This window comes from Lepidochelys kempii, chromosome 5 (assembly GCF_965140265.1).
Source record: "Lepidochelys kempii isolate rLepKem1 chromosome 5, rLepKem1.hap2, whole genome shotgun sequence".
NCBI lineage: Eukaryota > Metazoa > Chordata > Testudines > Cheloniidae > Lepidochelys > Lepidochelys kempii.
The window spans coordinates 131,862,912-131,880,052 of NC_133260.1; the positions used below are offsets into that span (position 1 = coordinate 131,862,912).

The 17,141-nt window shown below is 44.8% G+C and overlaps 1 protein-coding gene across 8 annotated transcripts in view; it reads right to left on the reverse strand.

Moving 5' to 3' along the window:
- Window positions 1-17,141, reverse strand: part of NRG1 (neuregulin 1) — a 707,377-nt gene that overhangs the window by 392,694 nt on the left and 297,542 nt on the right. For 6 of the 8 annotated variants that reach the window (XM_073345927.1, XM_073345922.1, XM_073345924.1 and 3 more), the window contains exon 2: window positions 14,408-14,482. In XM_073345927.1, the coding sequence (XP_073202028.1) occupies window positions 14,408-14,482 (75 nt within the window). The remainder of the gene's footprint in view (window positions 1-14,407; window positions 14,483-17,141) is intronic. The other 2 variants (XM_073345928.1, XM_073345925.1) reach the window with 1 other exon arrangement.

Here is a 17,141-nt window from a genome sequence, read left to right on the forward strand (position 1 = left end):
GCAGGTCTGCCTATTGACTATCCCTGATCTAGTCTGCATAACACGAGCCAATTTCGTCCAGTGATTCCTGCATGAAGCCCATAACTTCTGTTTGCGATAGAGCATCTCTTGCAGAAAGGCATCCAGTCTTGAGTTAAAGACTGAGCGTGATGGAGAATCACCATGTCGCTAGGGAAGTCCCAGGGATTAATTACCTTCATTTTGTGGCAGGCCTTGTGTCGCTCCGGATTGAAAATTGTGTTGCTAGGCGTGAAATCAAGTTGTCAGGGGAGACTTGCGTCTTAGAGGCACCAGGGAGGAGAGAAAGCTTGTATCTGAGGCAGTCCAGAGTGAACTGGGAAGGCATTCTCTACATGGCAGTCCATGCCAGGAGAAATCCGACTGAGCCCATTCCACATAAGCCTTCCTCCAGGAACAAGAGCTGTCGTGGCAACCAATGCAAGTAGCAGAAAGAAGAGAAAAATATCTGTAGAGGGAACCTCGAAAAAATTCACCGCTGTATAGAGGTTCAGCAGTTCTCTGGAACTCCTCATTTTAAAAATGGGGAAGAACCTATCAGCATTTATAAAGTGCCAGTCACTATACTAGCTAGGTACTTGACCATGGTGTCTTGGCTTTCTGTAATCTCTCTGTTGTACACTCATTATCAGGGGCCTTTGGGAACAGAGTAGGCTAGAGGGGTTTGCTGGATGTTCATTTATGCCAGCCCTATCTAGCAAGGAGTCTGATTGTTGTTGCTGTTTATACCAGGGCAAAAAAAAGAGGGGTATTGACACTGCTTAAGTCGTGCACAATGTCACAAAGCGTTTAAGCACAGCTTGGTTTTATACGTAACACAGACAGGGTCAACTCGGTCAGAGTCTCATTTGCGTTTTGGACCGTTCTGAAGCTGGGAGAAGGCTGCCCCGGCACTCTGCAGGGAGAAATCTTGTAAGGCTTCTGTGTCATTTACCTAGTGCCTGCACTTGCTCACGGGGATTTATGGCACTAGAGGTTCCACCCCAAAGATCAGCTGCTGCTTTCAGCCGACTCCATTTCCATTACACGCCAAGGTGCTGAATCTCCACTGGCACATTGTTCGTTTTTCATCTGAGCGGCACGATGAGTTATTGCTCTTGTCAGTGCGACAAGAAAGAAAGGAGACGGCACTTTGAAGTGAGGTGACAAAGCAGGGGAGAACGGCACATTTCGAACTGACGGAATTCCCAAGCAGAGAGAGTTCAGAAGATGTAGTAAAATGCATGCACAGGTGTGAATACCAGGGATCACTACTATTCTGAACCATTCCTGTTTATTCCTCCTGATTTCAACTACTGTGTAAAAGAGAGGGGCTCAAATGACCTGGGGCAAATACTTTTAAGCGCCTAAAGATGCAGACTGATGCCTAGTGGGATTTTCAAAAGCGCATAAGCAGGTTAAGTTTCAATCAGAGTTAGGCGCTTAACTTGCTTAGGCATTTTTCTAAAACCTGCATCTTTTGGCACCTAAATACCTTTGTGTATCTGGCCCCAGGGTGATATTTCCCAGGGACTGTCTTTAATTTTTAAGAGGGCTTTCTTTTTTTCTCAGATTCATTTAAGGGTGGGATTTTCAAAAGGTGCATAAAGGATTAAGAAACACAAGTCCTAAAGTTAGTGAGACTTGTGCTCCTAATTCATTAGTTATTATTGAAAATCCAGCTTCCAGGTCCCGGATCAGCAAAGCACGAAGCATGTGCTTGGGTCGCCATTAAACTCAGTGGGCGTTAAGTACAGGTTTACATGCTCCGCTGAATAGGAATGGATTTAAGCACATGCTCAAAGTTTAGCAGACACCTAAGTGCTCTGCTGAATCAGAGCCTTATGGTTTGAATTTATCCCAACCTCTAACATCAGGGTCCACTTTGGTTTTATTCTGTACATGCATATGGTGCCCAAGCCTTTAAAGAGAAGGGTTTTCAAGTCGTGGCCCAAATAGCCTGTTAATTTTCACACACCAGTCTCCCATTTCTCACTGTCATCTAAACCTGTGCATGGCACAGCCAGCACCAGTTCTGTGTAAGGGACACAGAACCCTTCCATTCCACCCACCTCTCCCTCCCCTGGTCTCTGGTGGCTGTTGACCCATGGAATCCCCTGGGACCTCATAGGTGTGACTGGTAGAGGAGACACCAGTAAGTCTCCTTTCTCTGGCAGGAAACACCAGGGTAGAGAGAAGCTCCATCTGAGCAAAGGTGAGGGCACTCAGGGTGCTCTGCATGCATCCAGAGAGAAGCCAGCCTTCTCAGCCTCACAGAGATCCCCAGAAGAGGGGCAGGAGAAGAGACTGCAGGTAGTAGCCAGATGGGGAAGGAGGGAGATGTGGAAAGGAACAGCTGAGTTACACCCGTTCCCCTGCAAACAGCAGCCCCTGCAGTGAGTTGGGAAGGGACTGAGCAGTCTGCTTTCCTATTCGCCCCTGAACTGAACTGCCTGCTGCCCACAGCTCTGACACAACTGCAGCTCTAGCCTTGAGGGGAAAACCCTCCGAAGGCCTGTGCCAGCAGGTGCAGCTAGCTGATGGCCTGCGGAAGCAGTGCAAAGGAGTTCTGCATCCCTTTGAGACCCCATCGTAACAAAGAACTGTATGGCACACAGAATTGACAACCTCCTGGGTTCAAAAATCATGAGATTGACTTAAAAATCACAAGAGCTTTAAAAGGAGACATTTGGGACTGTTTTGATTTGCCACCTGACAGTAGGCCTGATTCCACTCCCACTTACACCAGCATAGCCCCATGGGCTTCAGTGGACTTAGTCGTGCTCCGCAGCAGTGGGCGGACACTCAGGTCCATTCTCCACGAGTGTGCCCCGAGAGCAGCTCCAGTGTCAGGATCCTTGCTCTGGCCAGAGGCTGCTTAGACCAGTAGCGTAGAATCCACCGCCCCTCCACTTAGACAGTCATGCAGCGAGAGGACGGAAGCCACACAAGGACACAGTTGGATACATGGAGGCCATCGCTGTGACTGCTAAGAATCCTCCTTTTCCTCTTCTTTTTCCTACAGGAAAACTGCATGATAAATGAAGCAAGACTGCCTGCATCAAGATCCAGGACGAAGTCTTCATCCATAGCTCAATGGCATTAAAGGCTGTGGTTGCTCCTGACCAGCTTATCTGTTTATCCTTAGGAGAGCTTTCCCTTTTATACCAATGACCAATTCATTTTTTAGAACCACAGCTAATAAAAATCCTTGGCCGCTCAGACTAACTGACCAAAAGCACAATCAGACGTTACCCAGGGAGCGAGTCGTTACCACAGGCTCTGAGCAGCCCCAGCACTGATCTGCATCGTGACAATGGGAAAGAGAGGAGGACAAAGCAATTTGCCTCATTTTCATTCCCAGCGCAGAAGGCATGCTTCCATGAACAGTATATGACCTGTCCTTTCTGTTATTTCACCAGATACAACATACTGCTTCATGAGCTATTAATTTAATAGCTCTGAATATTGCTCTCATTTTCATGCCAGTTGAGCCTACATTACCTATTGGATATAGATAATCTTCTACATTGATTAATTCCTGCTGCTGTCAGTGCTAGTTGTCATCGGAGATGTTTCTCTCCCCTTTCATGCTAAGGTTGCAGATGCAATAATTCAACCGTGTAACTGGGGTGTCATATCGTAAGCCAACCTTTCCTCTCCATGCTCATTTCTCAAGACTTGGGAAACATTAGCATTCAGCTAGGGTGCAAAGGGGGAAAATGCATGACTGCAAATTTAAATGGACAATACCTGTCCACGTCACTCTCAGATAGAGCTACACCAGCATCACTGGGACAGGAGAACTTTTCTGCTACATTTTTTCAGTCATTTTAATGTTTTTCTCTTAATTTCTTGTGCAATTAAAAACTTTGTGTGAAAGTGGGAGCAACCAAAAGGCTTCCTTCTTTGTCTCTTCTCTCAAAGGCTGGGCAGGGTAAGGAGCTGTGGCAAATCATTTGGTTTGAAGTGAGACAATTATTCCAGAGCCTAAATCCATTGTGGAGAAATTATATTTGGTGTCTGCAAAGAAAGGGTAGAAACTAATGTATAGTCCAGCAGAGTACTTATGTGCAATCTCTACAAAAATACTGGCCATTCAGAATCAGGGCAGTGATTCAAAACTACGCATTTGGGTTATCTTGAAAGGGGTTTTAAATCACTTATTCAGAATGTCAAAGCCGTATTATTGCAGAGATTTCACCTAATTGTTCAGCTGCTGCTCTTGGATCCAATACATTGTGTGTATTGGTCAAAGGGCTTGTCTACACTGGAAATTTTTCCAACTATATTGGTATAACTCCCCATGTAGACACACTTATTCTGGAATACGAGTGACTTTTTTGGCTCCATTTAAACTGCTTCTAAAGGGACAAACTATACTGAAAAAGGTCCTCTTATAATGCTGGAGTAAGAGTGTCCCCACTGGGAGTGATACCAGTATAAGCGCTTTAAATTCACACCCTACTTTACACTGGTATAACCTTCCGCCGTAGATAAACCCACCGATACTCCTCTGACACAACCTCTGCTGACTCTGACTCACTCTTAAATGCCACTCTTCTGTCCTTAACAGAGTCTGTTAAGGACTCTGTGGAGGAGAGTGTTTGGACTGGAATTTGACAGGTACGTGCAATACCCCAGTTTTCATTTCTTGGTCTCTCTGTACAAATAACTGTTGGTTTTGGTCTCCACCTTGTATGTTTAATGGAGGACGAGGTGGTGGTAGGCATTTCACAGTGTTCACCAACATCTCACTGCTAGTTCTCTCAGGTCAGCTGTTAGTCTGGTGTGTTTCTCTATGGAGTTGAACATGGATGTTATGCTTCGGGAGGTCCCTAGGAGTAAATATACCTCTGTGGACTGTAGGTTTGCCATAGCTTACTCTTTTACTGCAAATATAGGGAATAATCTTCTACATCACTGCTGTGAAAATATTGAAACAGGTCCACCCTACAAATCTTGATTATTGGCTTTGCTTCAGACTCCGAAATATTTCTGTTCTGTTTTTTCAGCATTATTTATTATTATATTCAAGCTCTGAGTACATTGAGCACAACGTACTTTGTGAATTTCACAAAGAAATTGTATATCCTGACTCATAACCTATGAATGAGTATAATCAATAAATCAGTATAATCACCAGCAATTGGATATTTGACAGTCACTGCCAAAATCAGGGTGGAGAAGGAGTAAAAAAGGTATATAGGAATTGCCAGACTGGATCAGACCCAAAGTCGATATAATCCAATATCCTGCCTCTGACATTGGTCAGCACTATATGTTTCAAAGGAAGGTGTAAGAACCTCACAGTAGGAAGACAATCTACCCTGAATATTATGTGTCATACTGATCTCTAATAGCTAGAGACTGATTTAAGCTCAGGAGCACTATGTTTAATATCGCTTCCAAAATCATCATAATAAATTTTGACATTTGGATATTCTTGCTATCCATAAAAATATCCAATCCCTCTTTAAATCCTGCTAAATTCCTGGCCTCGATAACTTCATTTGACAAGGAGTTCCACAGCCTAATTACACATTGTGTGAAAAAGTATTGCCATTTATCAATTTTGAATTCTCCACTTTTCAATTTCTTTGAACATCTTTTTATTCCTGTGTTTTGAGACAAGGAGAACAGAAGTTCCTGATCTACCTCTCTACTCATTATTTTATATATTTTTATCATGTCCCTTCTTATTCATTTTATTAGCAAAAGAAGCAAAGAGACACAAGAATATTGATTTCTAAAGAGATGACCCTGAAATTCAAACACAACTGGAAAAGCAGGGGACGCTTTAACTTCCTACGAACATCTGGTACTTCCATAAATCATATAATTCCACCTTCCTTTGTTTAATTTATGAATTATGGTTAATACAAGAACATTAACACTCTGCATTGTTTCTGTTCTCCTGTGGGCCAGACCCTCAGCTGGTGTACATCGGCAATGGTGGCAATGAATCAATGTCAATTTACACCAGCTGAGGATCTGGCTTCATGGAGTAAAACATCAGGTGACATACCCGTGTCTAGCTCGAGAGTCCATCTCAAAGTCTCATTTGCATAGCACACCTGTTTTTGCTTTTGGAGTGTTGTCAATGATTTTCCTTATCGGACAGGCAAATATCCACAGTTCCCCATTTGTCTCAAAGGTCAAGAGGGGGCAGGCACATTCACAGGATAGGGTGTGAATCTTTGCGTTAACCAGGAACAGTAGCAGTAGAGTAGGATCAGCATAAGCGGAATGTATAGCGGCAACTTGCCAGGCTACGCCTTGGAAAACACCCAGATGCAGCCACTATGGGCTGACGCAAGCTGCTTTTCTTTTGCAGCATAATACTTAGAGCCTGATCCTCAACCTGTGTAAATCATTATTGCTCAACTGAAGTCAATGGCATTATGGCAGTCGACACCAGCTGAGGATCTGGGCCTTAGCGCTCAGTCTATATTAACCCTTGCACAAAGCTTTTAAAGGAGGTGAATCCTCTTCCTGTCTACATTCAAGGCAAGGGCTACTAAAGTTAAAGAAGTGAGCAAGTGGATTGAGCTGAGATATGCCAGTTGGGACATAAGAACACTGACTGGAAGAAGCTTGGAGCTGTGTGAGGTCTCAAAGGGGAGAAGAGAAAATGCAGCATGTGTACAAGAGACAAAATAGAAAGGTTGTAAAGCTAAGACGCTGGTGGAGGTAGGGTGACCAGATAGCAAGTGTGAAAAATCGGGACGGGGGTGGGGGGTAATAGGCGCCTATATAAGAAAAAGCCCCCAAAATCGGGACTGTCCCTATAAAATCAGGACATCTGGTCACCCTAGGTGGAGGGCTACAAAATCCTGAAATGGTATCAGAGTTATTCTGGATGAAACCACGAAGAGGCACGTGATAGAGATTACCAGAACATCGGACAACAGAGGGATGAGTGTTGGGAAGAGGTAACGATCCATATAGTAAATGGGTATGCGCTACAGTTAGGAGAAGATGAAAAGTTAAACGAATTTTTCAGTGGGTTATTGTGGGTTATTGTGAGTTTTTCAGTGGGTTATTGTGTTTCACTGGAAACATACCACCCAATGAGAAGATAATTCTCAGAGCAAATCCAAGTGCACATGTTAGCACTGAGAAGGCTGTGTATGAAGTATTCCATGGAGGGCATGGCACTGGAACCAGAAACTCTGAGCGGGCAACGGTCCCACAGACTTGTCTGGCACGGGACATGGTGATTGCAAACACAAACGTTCAGAAGAGGGAAAGTCACCTCATAGCCGGTGGAAGACAAAAGTCCCAAATGGATTTATTTTTTAACAAAAAGTGATCTATCACCAATAATCAATGGTACAGTAATACCTGGCAAATGCATTGTGAACCAGCACAGACTTTTCCTTATGGACTTCAGAATGCAGAGACCTTGGAAGCAGTGAAGCCCTGGACACTGCAAAAGCCTAAGTGATGGAAACTTAAAGGAATAAAACTTATGGGAATAAAAAGAAATCTTTAAACAGGACATAATGCATAAACTTCTTGACTACACACAGGGATGTATGGAGGATAATTCATGCAAACCAAAATTAATGCTGCTGGATAACGTACATGAAGTCTGAGGAACGATGAAACCAGTGTTGAAAAAGATAAGAATGGAAACTTGATGGTGGAACCCTCCAATTCAAGACTCTGTTGAGAAGGAAAAGGTAATCTTAAAAAAATGGCCGGCCAGTGGCTTGAGCAGGGATAAGAGTGTGTATATGGAGGCAAAAGAGGAAGCGAAGTGTTACAGTGAAGAGCAACTCATTATACATTTTAATCTTCAAATCAGTATAAAGCACTACGTTGGAATTTTTCCATCCATTTTACATGCTGACAAAAATTTCAGGTTGCCACAAATATCAGGGCATCCTGAGGTACAAGTTAGCGCCACAGAGCATTCAGAAAGACAGAAGTATAAACGTTTTGCAGTAACAAACATCAGCTTTCCGTAGCGCGCTGCTAACTTGTTGTAACACAACTAAGTTACTACACGTTCTAGTGGTTCACTAGACTTCTTTCTACAGACCTTGTATCAACGATGAGATAATCTTTTGCTGGTTGCAGCCTAAATTTGCTATGTCCCAGGTTGCCTGTTAGTTTGCCATTTGATAGGGCATAAATAACCAGTAATGTCAGAGCTACCAGTAGGGAAAACACCATCAATTCTATTACAGTAATTCATTTGGCCCGTTTAGAATCTGCTCCAAAGCCCATTAAAACCAATAGGAGTCTTTCCACAAACTTGGAGTTTGGATAAGGACCTTAGTGAACGGAATACAACAGCCAAGGACCCCAGAATGATGGGCAATACTTACTAACTCTGCATACAAAGCAGAAATTTATGCTGAACCCTTCTATCAGATTAAACACCAGTCACAACAAACAGATAAAAAACAGTGCTTAAAGAAGGGAATCAAAAATCCATCAAAACCAAACAGATTCAGCCTTTGACAACATACAAAAAGAGACCAATAAAAACCACGTCACAAGTCATCATGTGATAATACAACATGCCTTCTTCCCATGAAAAGAACCAAGCCTTACCTCACACTCTAGCGGCAAAGTGTGGCTGGCATTTAGCCCTCAGAGAGCATCTGCTCCCTTACAGACCATGCAATGAAGTGAGATTAGTGCTTGTGAAAACGTTAGCTGCATTGACAGACATGGAACCTGAACGCTCACCCACAGTACAGGAACAAGGCAGGCAGTACAAGCTTCTTCCAGTTCTTACCGATATGCCTCATCGCTGACCTCTGTGAGGGGGTACTTCAGTCTCCATGCCCCTGAGACAACTCACCAAAGTGTCGATCAGTGTCAGCTTGAGGTTTGTGGGGGATTGGGCTTTGTTTGCTCTTTTCAATACTTCTAAGCCACCCTTCAGTCCTTGTTTCTTCACTTCCTGGCTGCTCTGAGCATGTCGCAGATTTAATTCTGATTTAATACATAACATTCCACCATGCTCTTTTCCTCTATAACTCTGTAACCCATGTGCCTAATAGGGAGATATCTCTTTAAGAGACTCCTTGGGAGGAGGTAGGAGTGAGTTGTGTCTGGGTCATTGTTGCTAGGTAGATTAAGCACTCCGCATCCAGAAGCTTTGGGTATGCTCCAGTACAGGGGTGGGCCACATCTGGGTGGGGCAATTATATGCAGGGCCATGAATGTAGGGCTGGGGCAGAGGGTTGGGGGTGCGGGAGGGAGTGCAGGGTGTGGGAGGGGGTGCGGTGTGCAGGAAGGGGCACAGGGCAAGGGGTTGGGGCACAGGAGAGGTGCAGGGTTTACAAGGGGGATCAGGGCAGGGGGTTGGGGGGCAGGAGGTGGTGTGGAATGCAGGAGGGGGCTCAAGGCTGGGGTTGGGGGGCTCATGGCAGGGGGTTGGGGTGCAGGAGGGATGTGGGTGTGGCAGGGGGCTCAGGGCGGGGGGTTGGGATGTAGGAGGGGTTCGGGGTGTGGGCTCTGGCCCAGCGCTGCTTATCTTGAGCAGCTCCGGGGTGTGAGCGGGGCTAAGGCAGGCTCCCTGCCTGCCCTGGCCCCATGCCGCACCGCTCCTAGAAGCAGCCAGCACCACGTCCCTGCGGTTCCCCGTTCCCAGCCAATGGGAGCTGCGGGGGGTGGTGCCTGCAGGCCAGAGCAGAGCACGGAGCCCTCTGCTCCCCCCCTCCCTCCCCCGGGGCCGCAGGGACGTGGTACCTGCCGCTTCCAGGAGCAGTGTGGGGCTAGGGCAGGCAGGGAGCCTACCTTAGCCCCGCAGTGCCACGGGGGTGGCAATCCCGCGGGCTAAATCCAAAGCCCTCATGGGCTGGATCTGGCCCGCGGGCTGTAGTTTGCCTAGCCCTACTCCCTGTTGCTGGGGTCAGACTCCAGTCAGGGCAGCTGCTTTGCGGAAGGCCATGTGCCCTGTGTGAGTTGGGAGAAGTTGAGCCCAGGAGCAGGAAGCAGGCTGTTGTCCCTAACTCTGAAGCATTTTGCAGCACGTTAGTGATATTGTTAACCCTCTAACAGGGAAGCCTGGGCAATGCTAATTATAGCCAGGGGAAATTGGGAGGGAAAAATAACTCTTTTAATTGTATGCTTTGAATGTTGTTTTGATTTTAGCCAAATTGTTCCAGTTAAATTGTCTCAACTAGTCTGAGTCACCAACCTTTTTTTAAATGCAGTAATGGGGAAAGAGTCATTTCTACTTTGCTATTTTCAGTTTTGTGTTTTCTTGTAACAGGGTTTTCCTTAAATCTATACCCGTAACTGATGGTGGGTTAATCCATCAGCTGACTGGCTAGCAGTGATTTCAGCAGGGGAAGAGTCTGCCTGGATCCAGCTGAAGATCCCTACGAGCAAGGGGAGGGAAGATGTTGTTTTAGACTCAGCAGACTGTCTAGATTTGGTGATCAAAGACTCTAACTCAGACTTAGGTGAACTAAACCTGCGCTTCTGGGAACTTTCCCTTTCTTCTCACTGTGTTTCTGTGGGGACTGAACAGTTCAGATTTTAATTTGTTTTATAATTTAATTTGTTTAATATGTTTATGTATAACTGTGAAGGTAATGTCTGTGGATTATATAATAGCCATGTCATGCGGTAAAAATTAGATTATTTATTTCTTTATTATACGATTTTATAAAGTTATTTAATTAAATTCAGTTCTTTAGTTCCTTTTGGGACTTGCATGTGGAGAGGTTGACCCTGTGCGATTCTTGCTGAACTCTGGGTCTCCAGCTACTTTCTATGGGAGTTGGGTTTTTTTTAAGACACTGGAGGTGGGAAATGAAGTGAACTGTAGCCCACATAAAGGTTACAGCTCCTCACCATTGCACAATGGTAGAAGATGCCACCATTGGGGTTTTTTTTTGGGAAGACAGTTGATTTACAAAGAGGAAAGATGATCTTGTGATTAAGGCACCAGACTGGGTATCAGGCTAAGTTCAATTCCGAGCTCTGCTACAACCCTCTGGTGTGACCTCTTGTCAGTCTTGTGATCTCACGGGTTACATCTACACAGCAAACAACGTCGCCACACGGTGTCAAGGTTCAGAGCCAAGGTCAACTGACTTGGGTTCGGTGTAGATGTTCCTGCCTGGGCTGGAGCCCAGACTCTGATACTCTCCCCACTTGCTGGTCTCAGAGCCCAGGCTCCAGCCCAAAGGGGAACAGGTATCCTGCTGTTTTTAGCTCCAGAGAGTGAGCCCAAGTCAGTTGACCTGGGCTCTGAGACCTGCTGCTGCAGGTTTTTTTTTTCCTGTGTAGATGTACCCTCAGCTCCTCATCTGTGGCATGGGAATAACACCCCTTCCTTTCTCCCACCTTTTGTCCTATCTGTTTAGACTGTAAGCTCTTTGGGGCAGAGACTGTCTCTCACTATGCATCTTTACAGTGCAATGGAGACCTGATCTCGGCTGGAGGCTGCAGGCATTACTGTAATACAAACACTAATAACTTTTGGAGGTACTGTCTGGTGGTCTCCTCCCTGTCTCCAGATGTGTGGTGTTTAATACATTTGCTGACAGATGGGAGTGTCTGCTCAGGAGAGAACGAGGTTTTGAATATCCAAGGTATGGCAAACCAGGACTGAAGGGCATTGACAGCTCTATTGAGAGCCCTGCACAATAACTGCCTGCATTACTGCATGGCTTTAGCCAGTGCAGTTATCACCTGCATTTCACAAGCACCAGACTCACAGAACACTAAGCAGCCTGAATGTGTTTCTCTTTTGGATGAGGCCACATAACAGGCATAATACAATCAACAACAATTCCTAGCTTTCAGATCTAATCCCAGGATTTGTTACGATCTGATTACGTGCAGTAACTCGTGAATCAAAAATGTAAAGTTGTGCAGTGAGACAAAGTAAGACAGAAAGGAACTATGGCAATGGGACTTTAAAAAAGGCAAAGGATGTGGAAGACACAGAGTGGCTAAGGGACACTCAAGAGACAAACAGTGGCTTTTAATTACAAAATGAATTGCTCTGCAGGGCACCCTCACAAGTGATAATACCATCACCAAGCTTTTTTCTTTTTTAAAGAGGAGCCAGTAATTTATAGAGGGACTATCAATGATCATCTGGTCTGACCTCCTGCACAGGGCAGGCCACAGAACCGCACCCACCCACTCCTGTAAGAGACCCCTAAACGTGTAAACACTATGCTGAATGTCATACATCCTCATTGCACAATGTATGCATCATATCCAGTTTACCTGATGACATGCTCAGGGTCAGCAAAAGCCCTAAATCCCCAGGTGTCCTATACAGATACTCTAGGGGCACCATTCAGTTTTAAAATTCATTTCCCTGTGGTACAAACACAGGCCCAGATTCTGCAAATGCACGTGAATAACTTTGCATGTGAGTAGCCTCATTGAATTCAAAGTTCACCTCCATATACTGCAGGATTAGGGCTAGGACTGCCGAAACAGCTGGTTTGATTACCCAGGATATTGACACTTGTGAACAACAATTGACACAGGCAAATCACAGATTACAGGTACTGTGGAACTTGAGCAAACTAACAGAGAACAATTTACAGGGGAAAAACCAGTACAAATCTCTCAGATCATGGAAGAACCAGCTAAATATGGCAAGAAAACAAACAATTCTCATTTTTACAATCAAAGAGCAGTGAGCTATTGGTTTTGTGCTGTAACTCTCCCATTGTTCACCATGCAGCATAATACGATCAGATTTTGGTTTAGGCCATTATAACATTATTTCAGTTTTATTTATGGTTCATGAGCAAGAATTTAACAAATATCACTCTAGCAAACTATGTCCGTAATGTACTAAGTGTGCAGTATCTATCTAACACATGGAAAATGTTAGAACTATGCTGAGGACAACAGAGTTTCCTTTCGTAAAAGAGAGGCAACCCCATCACTAAGGCTGTATTTTGCCTCTGCCCTAGAGGGAAACATTAGACTTGCATAAACACACAGTGCAATAGGCAGTATAAGGTGCTAGAAATTATATTGTACCTGTGGTGAGTCCTGAACTGGTGACAGGCTGAGGTCAGGGATCTCTCTCCCTTTCTGCCATGGGAGGGACCATTTCACAATAGGGAGCTAGGATTCCAGGTTTTCTGATGGCCAGCTTACCCATAGCATGTTCTTGGCATCACTTCCACCACCTTGGAATGTGTCTCAAGTCTCTGATGCCTACAAGCCCCAAATCCATTCACTACTCTCCACCTGTCATGCCCCCTTCCCCAATTCACTCATTACTCCCCATTCTGCTCCATAGTCTCCTTCAGTCTGTGCATGTGCACACTTCACTTAGACTATCTCCCCACTCTCACCACCCCATCCTTGCCCTTCTCCTCCTCCAATCTGCTGACTCCTTCCATCCCCCGCACCAGCCCAATCCACCTGCCGAACGATGCCGGGGCAGGGGTCTCAGTAGCATCCCCAGCCGGGAAGGGAGCCAGCAGACGTCTGTTGTTCGCTCCTCTACGGGGAACAGAAAGGGGCAGCTGTTTCTCCCCTGGACCTTGTAGAAGGGTCGTGCATTTTTATCTTTCCCTTCCAGAGCTCTTTCCCCACTGCCGGGGCAGGGAAGAGGGCTGTTCAAACTCAGGATCCTGACAGGTTTCAGAGTAGCAGCCGTGTTAGTCCGTATCCGCAAAAAGGAAAGGAATACTCGTGGCACCTTAGAGACTAACACATTTATTTGAGCATGAGCTTTTGTGAGCTTATGCATCCGATGAAGGGAGCTGTAGCTCACGAAAGCGTATGCTCAAATAAATGTGTTAGTCTCTAAGGTGCCACAAGTCCTCCTTTTTTCAGGATCCTGAGTGACTACGTGGGGGTGTTACAGCTGAAGAGTCAATGCTCCCTTTCCCTCCCATGCTGGGGAGCACAGGGAGGAGTGGAGAGGCCCAGGCTGACAGCAGCTGAATTGCCGCAAGCCAGCAGGCCGGATCTCTGCTGCTCTAAGAATAGATTAGGCAGAGTTAATGTAACATAGATCAATGCTCCTACTCAGCACCAAACTAGGATGGGCACCAGTCCCCTGGAGCATGCCAGAGAATGAGCAAATGACTGTTTGCCTGATAGCTCAGTCTGTGTCTGGCTTCTGGTTTCCTGGGCTTGCTTATATCATTAATATGCCTATATCCAGCACTGCAATAAGTTTCTCCGAAATTCAGGGAATTTCTAAAACTCATTTCGTTAGTGACATTCCTAGCTACTGGCTCTCAGGTCACATCTCCCATGGCTCCTGTAATGGACCTTACTTTGGGGATCGGGGGTGGGGGGGTGTCAGAAGCTCTAAGGATGGCCCAGGCAGAGGACTTCTGCCGAGCACAAACACATCCCCAGTCCTCAGTACAGTTACTGCACATTCCATGTACACAAAGTCACATCTTTCAAACGGTTCCTTGATTTTAAATCCACTCACTGTTGTAGCTGCTGTTGTTGTTAGTCTCTGTCGGTGCCAGGCTGTGCTGAATTGGCCCTTCAGAAGTGGCCCTTCCTGACAGTAAATGGGAGAAGAGAGGGGAGGCGGGGAGGGGGAAAGAAAGAGAAGGGAAGGGGATATTTAGATAATCTCACTGACCAAACAGCAAATACTTCAACTGTTTAATGCTATTTGCATGCCAGTTTGTATTGCAATGCCCTACCCCGCCCTCCCATGCACCTACTGTAGACAATAGCAATGGAGATGTCGGGCTGTCTGCTCAAGGTTGGCTTGGAAAAGCTGATGGCCTAAAGTCCAGCCAGAGGACCATTAGCCCTTGCTAAGCATCAGTCCCCAAGAAATGCTTTGCACTGTACTGAGATCAATACACACATGAAGAAAGAAAGTAATGGGCTGTTCGTTTTTTACACATGCCAAGCAGTCCCAACAGGCATGTCCAGGGCATTCTGTACATCGCTCTATCAGCATGCTTGGATCATCTTTCACCATTCCATCAACAGCCCTTAAAAACACCAAACTCCTCTTTTGTGTTACGAATGTGTTTAATTCATGTTGGTGAAACCATTGTCATCTACGGGGTCTGCTTTTCTTTCACAAACCGTACTTGCTACATAATCTTGTAAGGAATCTGCCTGTGCAAAATTTACAGATAGGTGCTTTATAATCCTCTCATGTAATTACTCCCAAAGATATTGCATTTTAAAACAAAGAGGCAATTCACAGGACCTTAAAGCCTGCTGGGTTGAGAGGACTGCACATTTTAATGTTGGAGATGATATTTACCATGCATAGGATCCATTACTCATCTCACAGCCTGATTGTCCTCTTGCTTACAGCAGTGTAAATCAGGAATAGTGTCACTGTTTTCCATAGAGTTACACTTATGTAGAGGAGTGTAGGATCAGGCCCCACGGTTATAAAATTAGCAGCTACTGAGGATGCACATACACATACATAGTAGAAAGAAAAGGAGTACTTGTGGCACCTTAGAGACTAACCAATTTATTTGAGCATGAGCTTTCGTGAGCTACAGCTCACTTCACGAAAGCTCATGCTCAAATAAATTGGTTAGTCTCTAAGGTGCCACAAGTACTCCTTTTCTTTTTGCGAATACAGACTAACACGGCTGTTACTCTGAAACCTGTCATTATACATAGTAGCTAATTTTTCCTAACTGTGGAGTGATGAGCTTGGCATTAGTTCCTTAGTCTGCATCTGAGTTTGGGAGATTTCCTGGTATGCAGTCCTGGTAATGAACAGAGTCAAGCTTACTCTGTAAATATGAACCATCTCTTTTTTAAGCACTGGTTTCTCTTTAAATGCTCTCCCTTTTCCACTTATTCTTCTAGAACTTGATGGGACTCCACACTCTTAAGCATCACTTAAGCTATGTACGTGGTTGATAAAACAGCATTTGTGTTATTTAAAATAAAAGATATTTTAAAGCGAAGATGGGAAGCTAATTCTCCATTGGAGAAAGTGCTGAAACATGCATTTGAGCAGTCTGCTGTCAAAAACCTGCCCATTTCACTCATACAGAAGCAGCAAATGCTGCATTATTGCTGACACAAGTGCAACTGTTCCCCATTAAAGTCATTTCTGTCTTGTGATAAGCAGAGACTAAAGAGACAATTCATGCTCAAGACCACAATCCCGCCTCACTGGATTCAGGTCCTGACGAAGCAGATGAACTGGGAAATCCTTTTTATAAACTAGAGTTTAGTGAAGAATGCATTCACTTTCCCCCCATCTTTGTGTAAAAAGTAAAAGTAAATAAAAAATTTATTCCTGCCCCTTGCCATGCCGACTTGTCATTACTTTTTCATTTAAAAAAACAAAACACAACTTTTGGAAGTCTTTCAGACTAAATTCCCTTTATAACACGGAAGGGGGGAGATTTTCAAAAGCACCCAAGTGAGTGAGAAGCACAAGTCTCATTGCTTCTGTAAATCTCCCCCCTCAGTGCGTGGCTCCTACAACACTTTGGGTGCTTATGAAAAATCTCTCACTTTGGGGCATGGCTCCCATGGGTGCTGGTTTAAAGCAGGTAAAGAAAGAAATAGCGTTAGTTCTTCTTTGTGTTATCTAGCCAGGCAAGCACAGAGGGACTAATTTGTTCTCTTGGCTGGACTTTTTAAAAAAAAATCATATATTTTACATTAAGCTGCTCTTTATTCTGTGTTATTTTTCTCCCTTTGTCTCTTTGCTGAGGTTCCTTCTAACACATAATAAGAAGCAAACCTTCAAAGTCCTTCACTGGCTTCCCATTCAGCTCAGAGCCCATTTCCAAATAGCCCTTGTTGTTTATAAAGATTCTTCTTGAACTTGCTCCAACTTTAATCTTTCCCTCGTTCTGTCACTGGTCCATTTGCTTTAGTACTATCACCTCCCTCCCTCCTGTCTCTTCCTGCAGTCTCACCACTGTTTGTGCAAGAGCCTTCTCCTCTGCAGTTTCATCTCTTTTCAGTCTCATCTACCTGAAAATCTGTCTTTTCTCCTTTGCCTACACTCCAACTCTTTAAAGTCTTTCCTCCCCTACAAATCCATTTTAACTTATGTCATTCCATAGGCATATGTTGTTTCTACTATGTCTTTTTATTTCTATATCTTATTTATATATTTCTTTTCTTTAATGAAAACAGATTCTCACAAAAGGGTATGTCTACACAATAGCTGGGAGGGTGCTTCCCAGCATGGGTAGACAGAAATGCGC